This window comes from Mya arenaria, chromosome 3 (genome assembly GCF_026914265.1).
Source record: "Mya arenaria isolate MELC-2E11 chromosome 3, ASM2691426v1".
In the NCBI taxonomy this organism is placed as follows: Eukaryota; Metazoa; Mollusca; class Bivalvia; order Myida; family Myidae; genus Mya; species Mya arenaria.
The window spans coordinates 38,268,568-38,295,679 of NC_069124.1; the positions used below are offsets into that span (position 1 = coordinate 38,268,568).

Genomic DNA, 27,112 nt, shown 5'->3' on the forward strand with positions numbered 1-27,112 from the left:
CTTTGATACATTAATCAGGTAAATGAAGTCATGAGTATCTTGTTTGTTATTTTCCTATGTTATCTCTGCTAGAGAAGAGTAATTATTGGACACAGTTTCCGTACCCACATCGTACTGTTTGCAAGTTGACACAATCGATACTATGACAACACCATATAATTTTAGTTATTTATTTATGCCAATATTTTTTTTTATAAACATCTACATGGACTTGAAAACAATAAACAAGCATATTTCATACAGTGAGTATGACATAAGCTCAGCATTTGACATTTGTATAAATTCTTTGATTTGGAAAAGCATTCAGTCCATTATTATACCCCCACAAACGAAGTTTGAGGAGGTATATAGGAGTGAGCTTGTGGGTCGGTCGGTCGGTCGGTTTTCATGGTTTCCGGACGATAACTCATGAAAGGCCAGACAGATATGGAAAAATTTTTTGGTACACAGGTGTAACATCAAAAGATACAGGTCAAGTTCAATATTGGGGCTGGTGGGGCCAAGGTCAAGGTCACTGTTACTAAAAATAGAAAAACGGTTTCCGGACGATAACTCATGAAAGGCTTGACAGATTTGAAGAATTTTTGGTACACAGGTGTAACATCAGAAGATACAGGTCAAGTTCAATATTGGGGCTGGTGGGGCCAAGGTCAAGGTCACTGTTACTAAAAATAGAAAAACGGTTTCCGGACGATAACTCATGAAAGGCTAGACAGATTTGAAGAATTTTTGGTACACAGGTGTAACATCAGAAGATACAGGTCAAGTTTGATATTGGGGCTGGTGGGGCCAAGGTCAAGGTCACTGTTACTAAAAATAGAAAAACAGTTTCCGGACGATAACTCATGAAAGGCTAGACAGATTTGAACAATTTTTGGTACACAGGTGTAATATCAGAAGATACAGTTTGGTACACAGGTGTAAAATCAGAAGATATAGGTCAAGTTCGTTATTGGGGCTGATGGGGCCAAGGTCAATGTCACTGTTACTAAAAATAGAAAAACGGTTTCCGGAATTTAAATCATGAAAGGCTTGACAGATTTGAACAATTTTTGGTACACAGGTGTAACATCAGAAGATACAGGTCAAGTTCAATATTGGGGCTGGTGGGGCCAAGGTCAAGGTCATTGTTACTAAAAATAGAAAAACGGTTTCCAGACAATAACTCATGAAAGGCTAGAAAGATTTGAAAATTTTTTTGGAACAGGTGTAACATTATGAGATACAGGTCAAGTTCGATATTGGGGCTGGTGGGGCCAAGGTCAAGGTCACTGTTACTAAAAATAGAAAAACAGGGTCCCGACGATAACTCATGAAAGGCTAGACAGATTTGAAAAAATTTTGGTACACAGGTGTAACATCAGAAGATACATGTCACGTTCGATATTGGGGCTGGTGGGGCCAAGGTCAAGGTTACTGTTACTAAAAATAGTAAAACGGTTTCCAGACAATAACTCATGAAAGGCTTGACAGATTTGAACAATTTTTGGTACACAGGTGTAACATCAGTAGATACAGGTCAAGTTCGATATTGGGGCTGGTGGGGCCAAGGTCAAGGTCACTGTTACTAAAAATAGAAAAACGGTTTCCGGACGATAACTCATGAAAGGCTAGACAGATTTGAAAATTTTTTGGTACACAGGTGTAACATCAGAAGATACAGGTCAAGTTCGATATTGGGGCTGGTGGGGCCAAGGTCAAGGTTACTGTTACTAAAAATAGGAAAACGGTTTCCAGACAATAACTCATGAAAGGCTAAACAGATTTGAAGAATTTTTGGTACACAAGTGTAACATCAGAAGATACAGGTCAAGTTCGATATTGGGGCTGGTGGGGCCAAGGTCAAGGTCACTGTTACTAAAAATAGAAAAACGGTTTCCGGACGATAACTCATGAAAGGCTTGACAGATTTGAAAAATTTTTGGTACTCAGGTGTAACATCAGAAGATACAGGTCAAGTTCGATATTGGGGCTGGTGGGGCCAAGGTCAAGGTCACTGTTACTAAAAATAGAAAAACGGTTTCCGGACAATAACTCATGAAAGGCTAGACAGATTTGAAGAATTTTTGGTACACAGATGTAACATCAGAAGATACAGGTCAAGTTCGATATTGGGGCTGGTAGGGCCAAGGTCAAGGTCACTGTTACTAAAAATAGAAAAACAGGGTCCCGACGATAACTCATGAAAGGCTTGACAGATTTGAACAATTTTTGGTACACAGGTGTAACATCAGAAGATACAGGTCAAGTTTGATATTGGGGCTGGTGGGGCCAAGGTCAAGGTCATTGTTACTAAAAATAGAAAAACGGTTTCCGGAACTTAAATCATGAAAGGCTAGACAGATTTGAACAATTTTTGGTACACAGGTGTAACATCAGAAGATACCATCAAGTTCGATATTTGGGCTGGTGGGGCCAAGGTCAAGGTCACTGTTACTAAAAATAGAAAAACGGTTTCCGGACGATAACTCATGAAAGGTTAGACAGATTGGAATAATTTTTGGTACACAGGTGTAACATCAGAAGATACAGGTCAAGTTCGATATTGGGGCTAGTGGGGCCAAGGTCAAGGTCACTGTTACTAAAAATAGAAAAACGGTTTCAGGACAATAACTCATGAAAGGCTAGTTTTTCTTGTCAGCAGTGTAACTTCTAAATTACTCAACAGATTTAAATAAAACAATACATGCATGAAAAAAGAAGATGCAGTGTGCAGTAACCTTGGAGTTATTGCCTCTTTTCAAAGGAATGGTTTGCCATTCCTGTGTCCAGGCGGCATTTGGGGGTATTCGTCACTCTTGTGACAGCTCTAGTTTCAATTTATTTCTGAAGACAGCATGAACTATTATAGAAAAGGAGTGTCAGTAATTCAGTCTGACAGCCTGTGATTTTTTTTTCAATCAGAAGGAAATTTTCTTCTGATTGAAAAGAAAATCACAAGACATACAATTTTATCTTGGCCATGTTTTGACATGCTTGCACAGTGTGTGAATTGTGTTCAAAATTGTGCTTGGTTAATTTTGTGGTAATGCGTATATCTTGGACTTGACATATTTCTTAGTTACCGCATGGCCTGTTCCAAAGGATAAAGCATTTGGAAATGTCAGTTCAAACCTGACAAATATGAAATTCTTTTCCTTAATTCAATTTTGATATTTTTAAAACACCCTATTTTTTAAAAACTTGTTTTAATAGATGTTTATGGATAAGAAGAATCTAAATTTGAACATCAATTTGTTAAGACTAAGAAATAATGAGCCCTTAAAGCTGCACTCTCACAGATTGACTATTTTAACAGCTCCTTTTATTTTTTGTTTTGGAAAGAGCGAATTATTGCGTAAATATGTGCAAACCAATGCTATAAGATATCTGACAAAATATCAGATCTTAGATTTTCATTCAAAAAATGTTGTTTAATGGCTTAAACTGATACTAACGGTTAAAGAAAAAATGCATGAAACATCAATTTTTGAACTTAAGTATAAGAATCTATGATCTGATCTTTTGTCAGCAGTCTTATATTACTGGTTTCCATGAATTTCGCAAAAAAATGGCTCGTTCCAAGACAAAAAATAAAGTTGTTAATACTTTCAATCTGTGAGAGTGCAGCTTTAACAACAAAAATAGAATAAACCAGTACAATTAAGCAAATGAAATTTCAGATAGGCATAAATGAAGTGCTATCCTTAATCATTAACAATTTCATTCTTCAAGTTTGTTTTTTCCTCAGCCTACTGTCACTCACCTGATGCATAATCCATGTATAAGATTTTACGTTGACAATGAATTGGACAATGAGGTTGTATTCGAAGTCAATTAAATGACCTAAAGTAACTAGCTTAATAATTAAGAAGGGCTCATTATCAGCAATCACTCCACCCATTCTTAATAATGTTTTGTCATAAAGATTTTTTTTCGTGTTTTTTATTTACTTGTATACTTTATATCCAGTTAAATACAGCCATCACATTTTTTTTCTCCTAAATACACATGGGGATATCATATAGCATTGGTCTATTTCTATTGGTGGAAAAAAATATCGCGACTCCAATATTTATGCAACACCGCTGTTGGTCAAGGACAGGTCAAGCGGTGACACCACATTTTTCCATATTCCAAATTATTACACCAAAATGGCGTCTTTATTCGGATTTGATGAATATTTCAATGAATAAATAAAACATTTAAACAGGGTAACAGGTTATCAACGTTATACTTACATTACAGGATTAGTAGGGGACATAGTATTGGATATATGTGTGGGCAAGAATATATATTTAGGTTCGAGCTTCACTCCACCGCAGTATGGTTTCCTTTACATTGAATATCCCATATCGGGTTACCTACTGACCATGGAACTTATAGTATCCTTCCACATGTTTTTAAAAAAATCATTGGCAAGAATAGTTTGTTCAAATGCCAATTTGTCATTTTGTATTCATTGTGATGAAAAAAGGTAAAATTAAATTTCCAACCAATTCTTAAGAGGAAATTGTGATATTTATCTTATCTCCTGATAAAAACTTTCAATCACGTTGGGTACTGAATGGGGTACTATATTGGTTTAAATAGGAAATGACCTCATGAACACAGTAATCTATGACTTCATTTTACTGGTGACCATTATGATGTCACAATTAAAAAGAAAGAGTTTAGTTTTTTGTTGTTATTCCTTCTACTGTACTTGATATCACCTTTATATGTATTCTTCTTACAAACAGTATGAGAATGATCGCATGATTCTTTGTTTTGAAATTTTTCCTAATACAACATTTTTGCAATGCATGCATTTAGTGCAGAGAATAGCATCGCTTTTATGGTATCCTGTTTTTTACTAGAGAAGTAAAACAGGTTGGTTGTTTTTGCTGTCTTTACTTAAAGAATATTTTGATAAAAAGATACTAAGACTCGTCATCATATAATAGACTGTATCATACAACTCGTCAATCAAATATGTTAGTAAGCTCTCTAAGGCTAACTTATATGTTTACAGATTGGACAGAATGTTCTGCTTTAAAAATAATTATAAATGTTGTGTTTGGCTAACCATGATTTTGACATTTTCACTTACTTCTTCATTTTTGTTGCCTCTGCAATAAATGGGACTGTACACCAGATTGGCACCAAAAATGTTTTTCCTGTAACGCAACTCAGGACAATTATTTAATAGAAAAAAAATAGCAGTCCAGTGTTGTATCCACTGTGCTACGAAGGCTTACTCCAAATGGGTGGTATATTTAAGCTGTATACCTAGGTAGACATACCCAGTAATGGAAAAATACGAAATAACTGCTTAGCTAAAATAAATTTTAAACTATGTGGTACTTCAGTTAGTAAGATTCAATGCATTGTACACATTAACACCAAGTTTGTCAGTTTTTGACAAAAACATTCTTGCAAATTGATCATCTTGTGCACAGTTGCTTCAACTAAGGCCTACGTTTTTAATTTTGAGTACAACATTGAACTTTGAACCATGTGTACTGTTTTGAAAACGTCTGTTAATATTATGCTTCGGTTATCTTGATTGTGTCCTTTTGGCGTATTTGTTATGCAACTGGAATGAAATTTTGACCATAATGTAGTTCTGCAAATAAACTTAACGATGATATTGCCGGGTGACCTTTTCATCAACTTTTCAAAGCTACAGCATTAAATGAATATGTTTGGAAAATAGATATCAAGCATAGATATTTGGTTTGAAGCATTGTCTAATTGTCCTCACCTAAGAGTGTTCAAATTATGCTCCTATATTCAAGATTAGGTCCCGATGATTTTCTGTGTTTATAAGAGAAAGGACTTCTATACTTGCAGCAGACCGAACAATGTCAGCGTCCATCATCACTTTCAGTGCTTTGATTGAAAGAGTTATAGCCCTTTGCTTATTTTACATTTAAAATTGTTTTTTTTCGCAACTCCTCTTACGTTTTTCATGCGATTTCTACCAACTTTTCACATATTGATGATCATAAAGTGAAGCAGCGCATATTGTCGGGCTTTCCTGATTTGACCATTTTTGAAAGAGTAAATGCCCTTTGCTTATTTTACATTTAAAATTGGTTTCTTCGCAACTCCTCTTACGTTTTTCATACGATTTCTATCAAACTTTCACAGATTGATGATCATAAAGTGAAGCAGCACATATTGTTGGGCTTTCCTGATTTGACCATTTTTGAAAGAGTTATTGCCCTTTGCTTACATTACATTTAAAATTGGTTTCTTTGCAACTCCTCTTACGTTTTTCATGCGATTTCTACCAACTTTTCACATATTGATGATCATAAAGTGAAGCAGCGCATACTGTCGGGCTTTCCTGATTTGACCATTTTTGAAAGAGTAAATGCCCTTTGCTTATTTTACATTTAAAATTGGTTTCTTCGCAACTCCTCTTACATTTTTCATACGATTTCTACCAAACTTTCACAGATTGATGATCATAAAGTGAAGCAGCACATATTGTTGGGCTTTCCTGATTGGACCATTTTTGAAAGAGTTATTGCCCTTTGCTTACATTACATTTAAAATTGGTTTCTTTGCAACTTCTCTTACGTTTTTCATGCGATTTCTACCAAACTTTCACAGATTGATGATCATAAAGTGAAGCAGCGCATATTGTCGGGCATTCCTGGTTTAACCATTTTTGAAAGAGTTATTGCCCTTTGCTTATTTTACATTTAAAATTGGTTTCTTCGCAACTCCTCTTACGTTTTTCATGCGATTTCTACCAAACTTTCACAGATTGATGATCATATAGTGAAGCAGCCAAAATTGACGGGCTTTTCTGATTTGACCATTTTTGAAAGAGTTATAGCCCTTTGTTTATTTTACATTTAAAATTGTTTTTTTTCACAACTCCTCTTATGTTTTTCATGCGATTTCTACCAACTTTTCACATATTGATGATCATAAAGTGAAGCAGCGCATATTGTCGGGCTTTCCTGATTTGACCATTTTTGAAAGAGTAAATGCCCTTTGCTTATTTTACATTTAAAATTGGTTTCTTCGCAACTCCTCTTACGTTTTTCATACGATTTCTATCAAACTTTCACAGATTGATGATCATAAAGTGAAGCAGCACATATTGTTGGGCTTTCCTGATTTGACCATTTTTGAAAGAGTTATTGCCCTTTGCTTACATTACATTTAAAATTGGTTTCTTTGCAACTCCTCTTACGTTTTTCATGCGATTCCTACCAACTTTTCACATATTGATGATCATAAAGTGAAGCAGCGCATACTGTCGGGCTTTCCTGATTTGACCATTTTTGAAAGAGTAAATGCCCTTTGCTTATTTTACATTTAAAATTGGTTTCTTCGCAACTCCTCTTGTGTTTTTCATACGATTTCTACCAAACTTTCACAGATTGATGATCATAAAGTGAAGCAGCACATATTGTTGGGCTTTCCTGATTGGACCATTTTTGAAAGAGTTATTGCCCTTTGCTTACATTACATTTAAAATTGGTTTCTTTGCAACTTCTCTTACGTTTTTCATGCGATTTCTACCAAACTTTCACAGATTGATGATCATAAAGTGAAGCAGCGCATATTGTCGGGCTTTCCTGATTTGACCATTTTTGAAAGAGTTATTGCCCTTTGCTTATTTTACATTTAAAATTGGTTTCTTCGCAACTCCTCTTACGTTTTTCATGCGATTTCTACCAAACTTTCACAGATTGATGATCATATAGTGAAGCAGCCAAAATTGACGGGCTTTCCTGATTTGACCATTTTTGAAAGAGTTATAACCCTTTGTTTATTTTACATTTAAAATTGGTTTCTTCGCAACTCCTCTTACGTTTTTCATGCGATTTCTACCAAACTTTCACAGATTGATGATCATAAAGTGAAGCAGCGCATATTGTCGGGCTTTCCTGATTTGACCATTTTTGAAAGAGTTATTGCCCTTTGCTTATTGGTTTCTTTGCAACTTCTCTTACGTTTTATGCGTATGCATTGTATGCATTTTGTAAACCTGTTGGAGTCTCAGACATTATAATTGTATCGTAAGCATATAGAAGGATGAATATTTTTATGAATTTAGCAAATGTTGAATATGGTTTGGATTGGGTAAATGTACACTGCTGTCTATATTGTAACTTGTAAAATACTTGATTAAATTGTTCATAAACAAGGAAAACAAAAAATGGAGACAGATTTTCTCCCTGTCTGACACCTTTATTACTTGCGAAATTTTTTGACAATTCTGAGTAAACTGTAACACAGCATTTGATATTGTTGTACAAATTTTTAATGAGAGTTAAACATTTGCTGTTTATATTGCAGTTTGAAAGTTTCACCCAAAGCCCTTCTTGCAAGATAGTGTCAAAAGCTTGTTTAAGATCAACAAACACGCAGAATAGCTTCTTTTTGTTACTGTTCAAATATTGAATTATGTGGTTTATGACAAACAAGTGATCTGATGTTGAGAAACAGCTCATAAACATGCCTGACATTTATGTATAATATCATTATAACCCACAAATGAAGTTTGAGGGGGTATATAGGAGTGAGTTTGTCGGTCGGTCTGTCAGTCAGTCCGTTGGTCTGTCTGTCTGTCTGTCTGTCGGTCGGTCGGTTTTCATGGTTTCCGGACGATAACTCATGAAAGGCTAGACAGATTTGAAAAATTTTTGGTACACAGTTGTAACATCAGAAGATTCAGGGCAAGCTCGATATTGGGGCTGGTGGGGCCAAGGTCAAGATCACTGTTACTAAAAATAGAAAAACGGTTTCCGGACGATAACTCATGAAAGGCTTGACAGATTTGAAGAACTTTTGGTACACAGGTGTAACATCAAAAGATACAGGTCAAGTTCGATATTGGGGCTGGTGGGGCCAAGGTCAAGGTCATTGTTACTAAAAATAGAAAACGGTTTCCGGACGATAACTCATGAAAGGCTTGACAGATTTGAAGAACTTTTGGTACACAGGTGTAACATCAGAATATACAGGTCAAGTTCGATATCGGGGATGGCGGGGCCAAGGTCAAGGTCATTGTTACTAAAAATAGAAAAACGGTTTCCAGACGATAACTCATGAAAGGCTTGACAATTTTGAACAATTTTTGGTACACAGGTGTAACATCAGAAGATACAGGTCAAGTTGATATTGGGGCTGGTGGGGCCAAGGTCAAGGTCACTATTACTAAAAATAGAAAAACGGTTTCCGGACGATAACTCATGAAAGGCTTGACAGATTTGAACAATTTTTGGTACACAGGTGTAACATCAGAAGATACAGGTCAAGTTCGATATTGGGGCTGGTGGGGCCAAGGTCAAGGTCTTTGTTACTAAAAATAGAAAAACGGTTTCCAGACGATAACTCATGAAAGGCTAGACAGATTTGAACAATTTTTGATACACAGGTGTAATATCAGAAGATACAGGTCAAGTTCGATATTGGGGCTGGTGTGGCCAAGGTCAAGGTCATTGTTACTAAAAATAGAAAAATGGTTTCCGGACGATATCTCATGAAAGGCTAGACAGATTTGAACAATTTTTGGTACACAGGTGTAACATCAGAAGATACAGGTCAAGTTCGATATTGGGGCTGGTGGGGCCAAGGTCAAGGTCACTGTTACTAAAAATAGAAAAACGGTTTCCGGACGATAACTCATGAAAGGCTAGACAGATTTGAAGAATTTTTGGTACACAGGTGTAACATCAGAAGATACAGGTCAAGTTCGATATTGGGGCTGGTGGGGCCAAGGTCATTGTTACTAAAAATAGAAAAACGGTTTCCGGACGATAACTCATGAAAGGCTTGACAGATTTGAACAATTTTTGGTACACAGGTGTAACATCAGAAGATACAGGTCAAGTTCGTTATTGGGGCTGGTGGAGCCAAGGTCAAGGTCACTGTTACTAGAAATAGAAAAATGGTTTCTGGACGATAACTCATGAACGGCTAGACTGATTTGAACAATTTTTGGTACACAGGTGTAACATCAGAAGATACAGGCCAAGTTCGATATTGGGGCTGGTGGGGCCAAGGTCAAGGTCATTGTTACTAAAAATAGAAAAACGGTTTCCGGACGATAACTCATGAAAGGCTAGACAGATTTGAAGAATTTTTGGTACACAGGTGTAACATCAGAAGATACAGGTCAAGTTCGATATTGGGGCTGGTGGGGCCAAGGTCAAGGTCATTGTTATTAAAAATAGGAAAACGGTTTCCAGACGATAACTCATGAAAGGCTTGATAGATTTGAACAATTTCTGGTACACAGGATGTAACATCAGAAGATACAGGTCAAGTTCGTTATTGGGGCTGGTGGAGCCAAGGTCAAGGTCACTGTTACTAGAAATAGAAAAATGGTTTCTGGACGATAACTCATGAACGGCTAGACTGATTTGAACAATTTTTGGTACACAGGTGTAACATCAGAAGATACAGTTTGGTACACAGGTGTAACATCATAAGATATAGGTCAAGTTCGATATTGGGGCTGGTGGGGCCAAGGTCAAGGTCACTATTACTAAAAATAGAAAAACGATTTCTGGACGATAACTCATGAAACGCTAGACAGTTTTGAACAATTTTTGGTACACAGGTGTAACATCAGAAGATAGAGTTTGGTACACAGGTGTAACATCAGAAGATACAGGTCAAGTTCGATATTGGGGCTGATAGGGCCAAGGTCTAGGTCACTGTTACTAAAAACAGAAAAACGGTTTCCGGACGATAACTCATATAAGGCTTGACAGATTTGAACAATTTTTTGGTACACAGGTGTAACATCAGAAGATACAGGTCAAGTTCGATATTGGGGCTGGTGGGGCCAAAGTCAAGGTCACTGTTACTAAAAATAGAAAAAACGGTTTCCGGACGATAAATCATGAAAGGCTTGACAGATTTGAACAATTTTTGGTACACAGGTGTAACATCAGAAGATACAGGTCAAGTTCGATATTGGGGCTGGTGGGGCCAAGGTCAAGGTCACTGTTACTAAAAATAGAAAAACGGTTTCCGGACGATAACTCATGAAAGGCTCGACAGATTTGAACAAAGTTCGGTACACAGGTGTAACATCAGAAGATACAGGTCAAGTTTGATATTGGGGCTGGTGGGGCCAAGGTCAAGGTCACTGTTACTAAAAATAGAAAAATGGTTTCCGGACGATAACTCATGAAAGGCTAGTTTTTATGCCCCCACAAAGTGGCGGCATATAGGGTTGCCCTTGTCCGTACGTACGTCTGTCTGTCTGTCTGTCTGTACGTACGTACGTCCCGAAGATTGTTTCCGATCTAATTCTTGAAAACCGTTTGTCCAATCCTCACCAAACTTTAAACACATGTTTGTGACCATAATATCTTGATCAAGTTCGATAGTCATGGAAATTGCTTTAGTCATTTAGGAGTTACAGCCCTTTTTTGCCAAAAATACTTCAAAAATATATGTTTCCAATCTAATTCTTGAAAAGTATGTGTCCAATCCTCACCAAACTTTACATACATGATTGTGACCATAATATCTTGATCAAGTTCGATAGCCATGGAAATCGCTTTTGTCATTTAGGAGTTACGGCCCTTTATTTGCAAAAAAAGACTTGAAAAATACGTCCCGAAGATTGTTTCCGATCTAATTCTTGAAAACTGTTTGTCCAATCCTCACCAAACTTTTAACACATGTTTGTGACCATAATATCTTGATCAAGTTCGATAGCCATGGAAATCGCTTTAATCATTTATCCTGAATAATCATTATGGCTTATTTTCTGTGACAAAAAATCGAAGTGGGGGCATCCGTGTCCTATGGACACATTTCTAGTTTTTGTCAGCAGTGTAACTTCTAAATTACTCAACAGATTTAAATAAAACAATACATGCATGATAAAAGAAGATGCAGTGTGCAGTAACCTTGGAGTTATGTCCTCTTTTTAAAGGAATGGTTTGCCATTCCTGTGTCCAGGCGGCATTTGGGGGTATTCGTAACTCCTGTGACAACTCTAGTTGTAAATAATTTTCCCATACAACTAAGAAGTGTTATAGGTCGATAGTTTTCAGGTTTTGTTTGGTCACCCTTATTTTTGAAAATAGGATTAATTACTCCAACAGTCCAAGAATGTTTACATTTAGACAAATTAAAACTACACATTAACGATATAGGATTATGTGCATCCGAATAAAGAGAACAAAATTCTTGTATATTTAAAGACCCTGTCACACTGTCACGAATTGGATCCGCGAGTTACCATGAGTGCTCATGAATTATAACTCGCCAAAAATTCCACGGAGATGACCTCGAATTCTGATGCTAGGTACATCAGACACCTGCTTTTCTTCCATGTAAATACGAGAGTAGTACGAGATTCTTCTGTTAAAGGATAATATATAACATGTTGGTATTGCATAAAAAATAGTCCACAGTACCGACTCCTTTTCATGTTGCTTTAGCAAGAATATCACCCTTTGTTCTTCCATTCAGAATATATAGATTATTCAACCATGGAGAAATTCAATAAATCGGTTTCCATGATTATTAGCAGATTTGTCACAGCTTTGTCCGTTTAATTCTACATTTTTGGCTCACTCAAATAAAATGGTTAATATTGTGTATATTTTTTGGTTCTACTATTGTTGTCCCCAAAGATATAAACTTACATTTAGAATATTTAGGAGGAATATACACAATGCCACATAAAATATCTGACTCCGAATTAACGTACAATTTTTCAATTCTAAACCAAAAAAACATTTTTAGCTCTTGTGATCGCCCTGTGTCCGTCGTCCGTTGTAGTTGTCCGTCGTCGTCTGTCTTCAACAATTTGACTGTTAACACTCTAGTGGTCACAATTTGGGTACAATCTTAATGAAACTTGGTCAGAATGTTACCCTCAATAAAATCTTGGACGAGTTCGATATTGGGTCATGTGCGGTCAAAAACTAGGTCACCATGTCAAATTAAAGGAAAAGCTTGTTAACATTATAGAGGTCACATTTATGACTGATTATCTTCAGGAAACTTGGTCAGAATGTTAATATTAATAATCTCTAGGTCAAGTTCGAATCTGGTTCATGTGCGATCAAAAACTAGGTCACCAGGTCAAATTGAAGGAAAACCTTGACTGACTAGAGGTCAGATTTATGACTGTATCTTCATGAAAGTTGGTCAGAATGTTTATATTAATAATCTTTAAATCAAGTTTAAATCTTGGTCATGTGCGGTCAAAAACTAGGTCACGATGTAAAATCATAGGAAAAGCTTGTTAACACTCTTAAGGTCACATTTATGACTGTATGTTCATGAAACTTAGTCAGAATGTATATATTGATTAGCTCTAGGCCAAGTTTTAATCTTGGTCATGTGCAGTCAAAAACTAGGTCACCAAGTCAAATTTAAGGAAAAGCTTGTTAACAATCTGGAGGTCACATTTAAAAATGTTTCTTCATGAAAGTTGGTCAGAATGTTTATATTAATATTCTCTAAGTCAAGTTTAAATCTGGGTCATGTGCGGTCAAAAACTAGGTCATAAGGTCAAATCATCGGAAAAGCTTGTAAGCACTCTAGAGGTCACATTTATGACTGTTTGTTCATGAAACTTAGTCAGAATGTATATATTGATTAGCTCTAAGGCCAAGTTTGAATCTTGGTCATGGGCGGTCAGAAACTAGGTCACCAAGTCAAATTTAAGGAAAATCTTGTTAACAATCTAGAGGTCACATTTATAAATGCTTCTTTATGAAAGTTGGTCAGAATGTTTATATTAATAATCTCTAAGTCAAGTTTAAATCTGGGTCATGTGCCGTCAAAAACAAGGTCATTAAGTCAAATCATAGGAAAAGCTTGTTAGTACTCTAGAGGTCACATTTATGACTGTATGTTCGTGAAACTTAGTCAGAATGTTTATATCGATAAGCTCTAGGCCAAGTTCGAATCTGGGTCATGTGCGGTCAAAAACTAGGTCACCAGGTCAAATAATATGAAAAGCATGTTAACACTCTAGAGGCCACATTTATGACCATATGTTCATGGAACTTGATCAGAATGTTATTCTTGATGATCTTTAGGTAGAGTTTGAAACTGGGTAATCAGAGGTCAAAAACCAGGCCACTAGGTCAAATCATAGAAAACTTTGTAAACACTGTAGAGGTTACATTCTCTCTTTGATCACCATGAAACTATGTCAGAGTGTTTGTGTTTATGAAGTCTATGTCAAGTTTGAAACTGGGTAACCTGAGTTCAAAAACTAGGTCACGAAGTCAAATCATAGAAAACATTGTTGAAACACTGTTGAGGCCATATTTTCTACTTTATCTATATGAAACCTGGTCAGAATGTACTTATTACAGCAAGCTAATTGAATTGGATCAGGTGAGTGATACATGGCCTTCAGGGCCCCTTGTTTACAATCAGTGTCAATAACGCGTACATACTTAGATATACTGACAGAGCTAGGCCACACGTCTTGTGGGAATTTAGTATGACATTTTGTCTGTTCTTCATCAAAACAACAAAATTATCAATATCAATACAATCAAGATCATCTAATTTTGTTTCTTGCAAGCCAATAATATCATGGCTGCTCAAAATATCGTTAAATTCAGGACACATTAGCTTTGGTTTCAGCCCACAGACATTTAAATATAATCAAAGCGCGAATGCGCTGAAAGACTATCTGTGGGCAAATATGTGAGAGTTGCAAATTTTATTTGAACAATGGGAATGGGTGAAGGGCACATAGATAAAAGTGAAAACTGTGCCGAGGGCCAAGTGCGCTTGTGCCAACATTGAGCGATGAAACAAACATATCTATATCTATTTTATGGCATCTAGTGTCATTTTGTTTATGCAAGTCACTTCAATCGTCGTAATCCCTATCCCAATGTATTTCAGGTTACAATGCATGCCCCTTTCAATTGTTTCTAAAGGTCGTTGCTTTAATTAGATATCATACTATAGGAAAGTACAATACATCATATATATCATTACCTTTTATGAAGATACATGTTTTGTTTCAGGATTTTTTTTTTTTTTACACACAACTTCAACAATAATTCCTTTCAAAATGCGCAGTTTATCACTTCAGTCGACGTATCCCCCATCCCAATATATTTAAGGTTATAATGCATTTCCCTTTCAATCACTTCTAAAGGTTTTTCGGTGCTTTGATTAGATATCATACTATAGACAAGTTTTATGAACATTCACGTTTTAATTGTTTAAGGAAAATGATTTAATTTTACGAACAACTTAGGCAATAATTCCTTTCAAAATGCAGAGCTTATCAGATGGTCGTTTTCCCGCGGTGAGGACAAATATGTGGTCAGTGTATGTATATAGTTTATTTTTAGACTATCGGTCAGTTAATGTTAGTAGAAAGAATTTTTAGATTATCGGAAATTGTCTGTTCTAAGAATGAGAATTTGATTGTGCTTTTTCAAGTTTTATTGAAAAATTAATGTTATTTATGTTTTATGTAAGTTTCCCAGCCAGCAAAACATATGGGACCCATATGGGTCCCATATGGGTTACCATATGGGTCCCATGTGGGCTACTAATGTGGGCCCCACGTGGGTTTTGGAACAGTGCTCGATTTAGGACCCATATGGGCCCCACATGGGTTTTTGAACAGGGCTTGATATGGGACCCATATGGGTCCCACATGGTGTATGTGGGCTGTATAATTATGGGCCATATCTAAGCAATAAATTTGGGGTAAACCATTACTTTTGTTATTACATGTTATTATATATTGATTCCAATTACCTAAAATATTTGATCTCGAGTGTTCACCTATTGCATAATTATGCTTTCATTCGTTATCTAGACCGACAGCTATGTTGTGAAGTACAAACGACATAATGTCAACATAATATTTTATTAGACAACAAAAATAGCAATAATCTTATTAAGTTCATTAACATGAAAACATCAGCAATGTAAAACAAGATGTACAAACTAAATAAAGTCAACAAAAATTAAATACTGACAGGATTTTGCGTAATACTGGCAATATAAAAGTGGCACACAAGAAAAAATGTGACTGAAATTTTAACACATTTTTTCAGTTTGGTTTGACAACACCAAGCTAAAAAAATCTAGTACATCTATATGGGAATTTGATTTATGACTTAATAATAAGTCTAAACTTCGTTTTATTGATTGTATCTGTCACTTAAAGCTGTCAAACTGAAAAAGCCTGTCAGAAATTACATGTAGTAGAACACACATTTTAAAGACTTTAACAACATTCGGAGGTCCTCGGCTATTTTTATCGAAAACAACTTCGGATGTATTTGGACAGTTTCCATACTCAAAAAGCGGTATGTTTAAGTCTGCTTCATGTAGATTGCTTAGTAATTTTATTTAGCAGTTCAACTTCATGACTTAACTCAAGGGAATCACACATCGAAAGATGCACAATTCTAATAAACAGAACATAAAGACATAAAGCAGCATTTTAACCTAGAAATGAACTAACAGTTTCAAGTTAATTGTCACATTGGGTTCAATCACAAAAATCATGCAAGTAAAACAAAGAAGAATTTAAAAAGAGAAAGCTAAACACAAATCAGAACTATTGACTAACACAATTAATGCACCTTGAAAAAATGAATAGTGAACTGACATCACTGAATGTTAAAATATATATATCCTTATTTCCTCTATGTATGAAGAGTTACATAAGTAACATAACAAAATACGTATGAAACAAAAGTAGAGCAACAGCATAATATAACAAATATTTACATTTACATAATAACTTAAGATTACATTATTTAGACCCATTTCATTGTTGTGTATCAAGAAGGATTAGTTATTATTGCATACCGGACATGTAAGATGAGTCACGCGCAACAACGCGCCACTTCTTATTTCTTTTATTGTATGGTTTATGAAAAGTATATTATGCAATTTCAATAAAGCGGAATCAAAAATATAAGTATACAATACTTTTAATTAAAATTGAAAATAAATAATCGTAAAAGCGCAATTTTTAAAGGAACTATTTGACGTCGATAGTGATATAAAATTACTGCGCTTTATGACTTCAGTACACAACATCGCACACGCTTTTTGGTGAAATGTACAAAAGTGTGTTTTCTACGTCAATTTTTCCACAAATTTATAATTTTTAGGTATGCAAGAAAAAATATCAATCATGTTTTTCCGGTCCGGATAAAAAAATCCGACCCTCGGCAAGCCTCGTTACAGGCTTATGCGCGTGCCCTCGGGGCGGATTTTTCTATCCGTACCGGAAACACAAGATAGATCCTTATAATATGTACACACTTACTCCATAGGTTAAAGAAAATGTATCTACCATGTACAAATCAGGGATCACTGTTATGGCCAGGAAAATAAATGGTATTGAAATAATTACAGTCATCTGGCCCCAATTCCTTAAAAGTTCTTAAGCGTAACAGCCTTAAGTAGCTGAAATAATTCAGCCAAATTCCTTACTTCATCTTGATATTTTACTACATCAAAATAAGGTTATCGTGAGTGTATCGAGTTTAAAATGGTGTACCCTGGATAAGAAAATATTATAGTAAAATATAAACCGACATCATTCTGAGATATAATGATAATTATTCAATGCCAACAGGTTTCGCTTTCATCAGGGATACAATAATCGAATATGACAATATTGACACTGTAACTTGGGAGTTCACATATGTACACGTGTTGGTAAATGAAATCTGACATCGTCACGTTTTGTTTAGAATTGGATTAAAAATGTTAATAAAATATATTTCCTTAGATAACCTACCTGAAACATCAGTGTTATGCAGTTTATAAAAGGGAAAGATTGAATATTAAGAGTCTTCTTTTGAACAATCATCCAAAATTAATGTGAACTAAACATAATTATATGTCTTGTTGATGTGTCTCTTATTTGTCATGGACAGTTTGTCTTATGTTTATACAAAAATGTAAAAGCAACATGGATTTGCCTATAAATATAGATAAGAAATGCTCTTGCAACCCTTAAGGATATGAAAATTTATGGCAAAAGTTGAAAATATCTCGTTTATAATTACATTATTGTGATGCATTTTGCATACAAACTAAATAACATGTCACATGACGTTGATGTCTATATGATAAAACAATTGATGCATACAAATTGTATATAATAAATTTGAAAAGCAGTGATAAATATTCTGACAATTTTTTAGTCACAAATCCGAATTTTTGTTGGTAAGTAAATAAGTCAACATTCTAATCAGGAAGCATCGAGGTGACCCTTGCTCGGTCTTTGCTGCCAACCTCACGACCTCTAGACCTGGAAAGACACTTCTGGATGCCCCCCTCCATTTCCATGCGATTACAAGAGCGTGTTGCTGGGTTTAATTGTAGACATCCTGTAAATAGTGTTAGTGGATAGATGAATATCCGAGACAGTTATTTTATCAGTGATTATCAAATGTTTAGTTATAAATAAGCAGTATTTTATCGTCAACTATCGTATGATAATTTTAGCTAGGCAGATAAATTTACATAGGTATCTTAAAAAGTTTGTCATTTTTGTGTCACCTGAAAAGACGACATTTAGGGGCTACTTTTGTCGGCGGTGGCGGTGGCGTCGGCGGCGGCGTCTGCTTCTCAGTTTCGCTTGTCCGGGGTATATCTCCTAAATTATTAGTGGTATCAACTTGAAATTTCATATGTAGATAGATCTAATTGAGGGCAAGTGCAGTGCACAAAAACTGTTACTCTTGCTTCCATATTTTTAGAGTTATTGCCCTTTGTTATTTTTCATGCTTAAAGTTTTGTCCGGGGCATATCTTGTAGAATATAAGAGTTATCAACTTGAAACTTCATATGTAGATAGATCTCATGGAGGGCAAGTGCAGTGCATAATAACAATAACTCTTGCTTTCTTAGTTTTAAAGTTATTGCCCTTTGTTAATTTTCATGCTTAAAGTTTTGTCCGGGGCATATCTTGAAGAATATAAGAGGTATCAACTTGAAACCTGATAGATAGATAGATCTCATTTAGGGCAAGTGCAGTGCACAAGAACCGTTACTCTTGCTGCCATATTTTTAGAGTTATTGCCCTTTGTTTATTTTCTTGCTTAGGTTTTGTCCGTGGCATATATCGTAAACTATAGGAGGTATCAACCTGAAACTTATTCCGTAGGTAAATCTGATTGAGGGAAAGTGCAGTGCACAAAAACCGTAACTCTTGCATCTATATGTTTAGGGTTATTGCCTTTTGTTAATTTTCATGCTTAAAGTTTTGTCCGGGGCATATCTTGAAGTATATAAGAGGTATCAACTTGAAACTTCATAGCTAGATAGATCTCATTGAGGGCAAGTGCAGTGCTCAAGAACCGTAACTCTTGCTGCCATATTTTTAGAGAAATTGCCCTTTGTTAGTTTTGTCCGGGGCATATCTTGAAGAATATAAGAGGTATCAATTTGAAACTTCATAGCTAGATAGATCTCATTGAGGGCAAGTGCAGTGCACAAGAACCGTTACTCTTGCTGCCATATTTTTAGAGTAATTGCCCTTTGTTAATTTTCTTGCTTAGGTTTTGTCCGTGGCATATCTCGTAAACTATCAAATGCCACCTACACTTGAAAGTTAAATGGCAACATCATTGTCTATAAATGAATAAAATGCCAATCTAACAGCTATAATGTCGACAGTAAATAATTCGTCAGGCGACACATCCGACTCGCGGAGTTCTAGTTTAATACTAATACTCCATTATATTTTTTTTAAAAATCCATTGATGTATATGCACAGCATAGGTAGTTTCATTTAGCACACTTTTACATATACAACAACAAAACCACCTACTGAAAAAGATGTTTATCAAGTGGAGTCCATTCAGTTTCTTTTTTTGTTTGGTTCCCGTTAGGTTGTATTGGCGGTCCAGATTTGTTGTCAACACCATCTTCATTATCCGGGAAAACGTGTCCACTGTGTCACTCCCACCATATTCTGCCAAGTATTTCACCTTGAACAAAAGGTTGTGCATGAAAATGCCTGTAAATACACATATAAATGCAAAACAGTAAAAACTTTTAAGCAGAGCCATAGTATCATACTCAATGTGGTACAATAGAAAAATTAAAATTTGAAGCACTGTTAGCGCCCGCTAGTACTGGCTCGGTTTGTGTGCCTGCCCTTATATCGATCAGATCGCAATACAATTTATCTATTTTTAGACTATCTGCGCTTGCGCGCAGGTAGTCTTAAGACCACAAACTCCAAAGAACTACTTCTTTTCATGTCGTTTTAACCCATTTTTTTTGTCTCAATGCGCTCTATGTTTAGCAGAATGACGTAGAAACCATACAAATGGATTGGTCGTGTTGCAGTGCGAGTATGAGTTTTTGCTTGTTCGGCTATTTCGGCGCTGTAATTATCTATCCCGGCGTTTTATTTTTAGCAGATTATTACTATTTTTAGATCGTTATATTTATCAGATTAATGAGGGTCAAGATAATGGAGGCTCTGGTAGGAAGGTAACATACAGTATTCGGATATCCACTCTAGTTTAGCCTATGATGTTTCAGAAATTATTACCGACCGCAAGTGTCCCATCGCCTGCAGGATTTGTTATTTAAACCTGACGTGACCTTCACGCTTATTTGTAATGGTGATTTTTTATTTGACTTTATGAGAAAAGAAAGAAATATAATTATTGTCTTAAGTGTTAAAATAGTTGTTTCTCAGGTTTCACATTGTTAATGCTTCAAATACTATACATTGTAATTTACCTGCTACACAATAACAAGATACTTTTCATTCTATGATTTTAGGCGTTTATATTTCTAATGAGATGTTTTTATTTTTGCATAAAAGCTTCGTTCCGGTGTATTCTTGGCATAGTTTTAGACATTAGGCTTATAATTTATATTGCCCTGATACGACAGTGAGTCATGCATACGTTTGGTGAAGCAAAGTAGTTCGGATTAAACATGTTTAACATCCAAATAGTACGAAGCATTCATAACAGCACTAGTACTGTTTCTACACAGGTATTTACATTAAACATAAATAACATTAAATTTATCAGTAAACTTTAAAAAGGACAATCATATATTCTCATTCATAAAAACGGACTAGTTCTGATAATCTAAAAATAGTTTCAACTTCATTAACTGACCTATATTCTAAACATAGTTTCTACATACATTAACTGACCACATGTTTGTCCTTACTGCGGGAAAACGACCATCTGATAAGCTCTGCATTTTAAAAGGTATTATTGCTAAAGTTGCTCGTAAAAATAAAATCATTTTCCTTAAAGAATTTAATCGTGTAAGTTCATAAAATTTGTCTAACGTATGCTATCTAATCAAAGCACCGAAAAACCTTTAGACGCGATTGAAAAGAGCATTTACTGTAACTTCAAATGCATGGGGATATGTCGACTGAATTGATATAAAGCTGTGCATTTTGAATTATTGCTGAAGTTGTTTGTAAAAAAATGGTGGGGATTACTATGATTGAAGTGACATTTACAAAAAAAAGAATGACACAAGACGCCATAAAGATATGTATAAGTTTGTTTCTTCGCCCAAATAAAATTTGCAACTCTCATATATTTGCCCGCAGATAGTCTTTCAGCGCATCGCGCTTTGATTATGGTTGCGACGTCATTCTGCTATACATAGAGCACATTGACACAAAAAAGGGTTAAAACGACATTAAAGGAAGTAGTTCTTTGGATTTTGTGGTCTTAAGACTACCTGTGCGCATGCGCAGATACTCTAAAAAGCGCAAATTTCCTAATTTCAACTTCGTGAGAACAGTTAAATATTTTATCATTTTCAATAAATTTACTAGCATTGTTAGATGGTTTCAACAAATAACATGTAGTAAAACTAATCTATTTGTTTAATAATGGGCAATATAACTACAGTGGGAACTCACTAAACCGGACAAGGTCCGGACTGGGCAAAATTTCCGGTTTAGTGAGGATTCCGGTTTAGTGAGGATTTGATGTACGGAGTAAGTTTACTCAAAAAAAACTTCGACGTTTAGACGGAGGTTGAGACATGATTAAAGCACATGCATAAGTGATAAACATAATTAAACATTTCTGTGTTTTTATAATCATCTTTTTTCCGAGTCTTAAAATAAAACAACTCGCGTAATTTAATGCTTGTTAAGTATGTTTGATAGTTTAATTATTGCACCGCTCTAATTTGATTCAATCATAGAAGTCTTTAGATAAAACAACCCTCCAAAATGATCACTTAATAACCGTTTCTAGTTCTTTATTTTCTGCAACAAACAAATTAATGTTTCAATCAATTTTCTTTTCACAAGTTTGATAATCGTTTGATTATCGCGCGGCAGTCAATCCACAGCGCAATCATCATTATCGATTATCGAGTTAACACAACATCACAGGTGCAATATTTAACGACGCACCGGCTGTCAAAACAAAGTGACAAAGTGACACGCGATTCGCGAATTCCTAATACACAAAATCATTTTGACATGTTTGAACAAATATACGTCCGGTTTTGTGAGGTAAAATTACGTTGAAATCTAACAAATTTTCTCAATTTTTTGTCCGGTATCCGGAATTCCGAGGTTCCGGTTTTGTAGGGATTATTTTACATTGAAAATAGAAGGGGAAAATCGGGACCCTGAAAAAAGTCCGGTATCCCGAGGATTCCGGTTTTGTGGAGATCCGGTTTAGTGAGTTTCCACTGTATAATGTAAATAATGTGCATAATAGTAATTACAGTATGATAAGTAGGCATACATATTCGTAAACAAAATGTTCCAAACATTCATTATTACTAGATATTCACCATGATTGTTAATAGAAAACAAATTACTATTCATTGTGAGGTCATCAGACTGATTCACTAAGTCACCACTGTATATTTGGTCAGAGATCAAGCATGACTCTCCCTGTCTGTTCTATAAACGGGACTCTTTGATGGTCAGAGGTTCATTGGGGGTCTCCATTAGTAACGGTGAAGATTGAGCAGACAATATGTGATCGTCATGGATGCTATTTGTGGTGTTGATGTTGGCAGCTCAGTGCAGCCTTTCGGAGATGCTGAGCTGTCAGAGCCCTTGGAAACATTCTTGGTGAAGTGGAGAAACTGCTATGTGTTTGTTTGAATTGTCCAGATCATTCCAGGCAAAGCGATATGGGGTTTCATACGTCGACAATGGTCGACATACCTGAGACAGCGTTTGCTTGGCTCTATTTCGCTGAAGGCGTTAGTCGATTAGATTTGCCTCATTGGTATCATAATTATGAAACCAAATGAAACTGTTAACAGTTTGAGCAAACTTCCCTATTACTTTAATATCTGTCTTTAATTGGCACAATTACAAAATGTAAAAATTGTCATTACATGTATAAATTTCAATGCATTTTGAGAAGTCTTGTTCACATAAAATATTGGACTGAATGCTTTTCCAAATCAAAGAATTTATACAAGTGTCAAATCTGAGCTTTTGTGATAATCTCAGTATGAAATATGCCTGTTTATTGCTTTCATATACATGTAGATGTTTATATACTTTTTTTATTGCGTGAATAAATCACTAGAATTATTTGATATTTTCATTATTGAATGTGACATCTTGCCAACAGTACGATGAGGGTATGGAAACTATGTCCAATTAATACTTTTCTTTAGTGGAGATAACGAAGGAAAATAACAAACAAGATAATTGGGTTATTATTTTACGTATCGAAGAAAATAGACAGCCAGTAAGCATTCCTGCTTGGCTCGATATTCTCAATTGGACTAAAAGTACTTTTGCCCATTCCCTGGAATATCGCGCCAACGGTTTCCACTGTATAACAATAGTTAACTGAACAAAATCCCAGGCCTATAATATCTTATGTCCTATTCACATATCATTTTATATAAATACAATGAATAAATCTGAATCCCATATAATAGATACTACTAGATGGGAACGTATAATTAAGAATATCATTCCATGTCGTGGTTCACAGTTTATATACGTGCCTGCATATTAACTATGTGACCAAACAATTAGAATTTTTGAAAAAAATGTTAAGTCTAATTTTTCAACATTATATAAGCTACAGTGTTTGAACATTTATATGAATACGAAGAGAACTACCATAACAGCCATGACATTATGATAAAGTTAAGATTTAAGGTAATTAATCCTGGGCAAAAAACATTTTCAGGGCTTCCATGAGCCTTAAAAGTGCCAAAATGACTCTTTAATCACAAAGTTTGCAAGTCAAGGGCCATTTTCTAAAAATGTAACATTATATTGACACTTTGCTGTGAACTTTCAAGTGTTAAAAATGCATGATATCTTAAATTTCAAGCGTAAAAGCCTGTGTTGAATAGTCAGATGAATGCCCTGCTACTTATTTGTTCCTTATTATTTGTCCAATGTTGTTAATGTTTGAGGTTTTATGGTAAATTATGGAAAATTGAATGGAATGACCAACATTATACTATTGCATACAACTATTCACTTACTTAAATTCTATGATTACCAACTCAAAGTTTGATTGACAAGTTGTGACTGATGAAATTCAGCTGAGCAGGCGGGACATAGGAAGGACTTATTACGGGAGGCGGTGGAGCAGTGGATGTCGCGCGCGGAGACGATCAAGAAATACCTTACCGTAAAGTCCTGCGATGACAGCATTGAACAACAGCAACAAGAGGAAGAGAAGGAAGAAAACGAGAGCAAGATACTCTTTTCTGGACAGGGTGTGTTTGCTGTTTCTTTAGCTTGGCTGTTTTTCGAAGTAAAAAGTCTAGGTATTGTCATAGCTTTGTGTCATTGTCATTGTCAGCGTGCAATTCTTTACGTTATAATAATATATAATAATAATAATAATAAATTTATTTCATGAAGATAACACATGAAGTGGATTTTACAAACATATAAGTATACATTTCTCATTCAAACAATAACAAACGAGATGACATTTAAACACAACATACACAATGTTCAAAATTATGAAAGACAAAAATAAATCTCATTTTGCTGCCTTTATGATGAAAATATTTAGAATGTAGTTCGCGGTGTTTACTATTTGTGACATCAGAGCGCGAGCGGCAATTAGATCAAAGGCGCGGGGCTATAGTTATACCCCCGCAAACGAAGTTTGAGGGGGTATATAGGAGTGAGCTTGTCGGTCGGTCGGTCTGTCTGTCCGTCGGTCGGTCGGTTGGTCTGTTGGTTTTCATGGTTTCCGGACGATAACTCATGAAAGGCTAGACAGATTTGAAAAATTTTTGGTACACAGGTGTAACATCAGAAGATACAGGTCAAGTTCGATATTGGGGCTGGTGGGGCCAAGGTCAAGGTCACTGTTACTTAAAATAGAAAAATGGTTTCCGGATGATAACTCATGAAAGGCTAGACAGATTTGAACAATTTTTGGTACACAGGTGTAACATCAGAAGATACAGGTCAAGTTCGATATTGGGGCTGGTGGGGCCAAGGTCAAGGTCACTGTTACTAAAAATAGAAAAACGGTTTCCGAACGATAACTCATGAAAGGCTTGACAGATTTGAACAATTTTTGGTACACAGGTGTAACATCAGAAGATACAGGTCAAGTTCAATATTGGGGCTGGTGGGGCCAAGGTCAAGGTCACTGTTACTAAAAATAGAAAAACGGTTTCCGGACGATAACTCATGAAAGGCTAGACAGATTTGAAAATTTTTTGGTACACAGGTGTAACATCAGAAGATACAGGTCAAGTTCGATATTGGGGCTGTTGGGGCCAAGGTCAAGGTCACTGTTACTGAAAATAGAAAAACGGTTTCCGGACGATTACTCATGAAAGGCTAGACAAATTTGAACAATTTTTGGTACACAGGTGTAACATCAGAAGATACAGTTTGGTACACAGGTGTAACATCAGAAGATACAGGTCAAGTTGATATTGGGGCTGGTGGGGCCAAGGTCAAGGTCACTGTTACTAAAAATAGAAAAACGGTTTCCGGATGATAACTAATGAAAGGCTAGTTTTTCTTGTCAGCCGTGTAACTTTAAATTACTCAACAGATTTAAATAAAACAATACATGCATGATAAAAGAATATGCAGTGTGTAGTAACCTTGGAGTTATGGCCTCTTTTCAAAGGAATGGTTTGCCATTCCTGTGTCCAGGCGGCATTTGGGGATATTCGTCACTCCTGTGACAGCTCTAGTTTGTATTTAAATCGGTCAGTCAGATACCCTATGATCCCATTCTATTGCCAGGATTTTGTCTAGGCTGGATAGAAAATACCATACGATCAAAAAAATTTTTATCAATAATCGTCGTCTGAGAATTATAAAACAATGACCGAAATGTTAGAATTCACTACAAATATAAATTCAATTTTGATTGTACAAAAAAAAAGATACGTAAAATAAATCTATATCCACATTTACTTGTTCTATTATTAACCTACCTCCACATATTAAGAGATCTCACTGTTGACAAGAAAATCGGTGATTTTCTTCAAGCAAATTAACAAATTTAGTTGATAATTGACATTTTGGCTAGAACATTATCACAGATTTGTAAAAATTGTTGTGCTGGATTTGTTCTTATAACCGATCGAGTCTTATAAACAAGTATTCTTGCATACCGGACGTGTGTTTCCGGTCATGTGACCGGTGCTGGAAAAACTCATCTTTCATACCCCATGTAAGATGAGTCACGCGCAACAACGCGCCACTTCTTATTTCTTTTATTGTGTGGTTTATGAAAAGTTTATTATGCAATTTCAATAAAGCATAATCAAAAATATAAATACAGACTTCCCGAAAGTTGAAAAAAAGTGGCAGACATTCGGTCTGACAGATTTTGAAGAAAATCTGTCAGACCGAAACGAAAGGAACAAAAACGAAGTAATAACATTGCTTTATTCATCAATAGCAGCTTATTTCTAAATAAAGGCTTTTTAGTATTTCTTTTATGAAACATCATCAGTCTGTCAAAATTCAAAAGTTCATCTGGATATTCAAAACACTCCTCATCAATATCGGGGTTAAAGTCCTGTTTGCCAATAAAAGTGTTGTGTTTAAAATCTCCATTTCAAGAGCCTCATGTAAGGACTTTCAAACACATGATTAACAGAATCCTGTATTATCTCAGTATGAGACACAGGTAAAAGTTCTGGGGCGAGATCTTTTATATCCTGCTGGAATCCCTGCTCGGAAGCCCTA

General features: G+C 35.6%; 1 protein-coding gene across 10 annotated transcripts in view; it reads left to right on the forward strand.

Annotated features, from left to right (window-relative positions):
- Positions 1–27,112, forward strand: part of LOC128229255 (serine/threonine-protein kinase ULK3-like) — a 197,977-nt gene that overhangs the window by 149,026 nt on the left and 21,839 nt on the right. For 6 of the 10 annotated variants that reach the window (XM_052941042.1, XM_052941044.1, XM_052941040.1 and 3 more), the window contains one exon: positions 24,475–26,310. The exons of 1 other annotated variant lie outside the window; for it this stretch is intronic. In XM_052941042.1, the coding sequence (XP_052797002.1) occupies positions 24,475–24,797 (323 nt within the window). In that variant the 3' untranslated portion in view covers positions 24,798–26,310. Of the gene's footprint in view, positions 1–15,223; positions 15,268–24,474; positions 26,311–27,112 lie in introns of those variants that run through there. 3 more of the 10 variants (XM_052941048.1, XM_052941049.1, XM_052941041.1) reach the window with 3 other exon arrangements.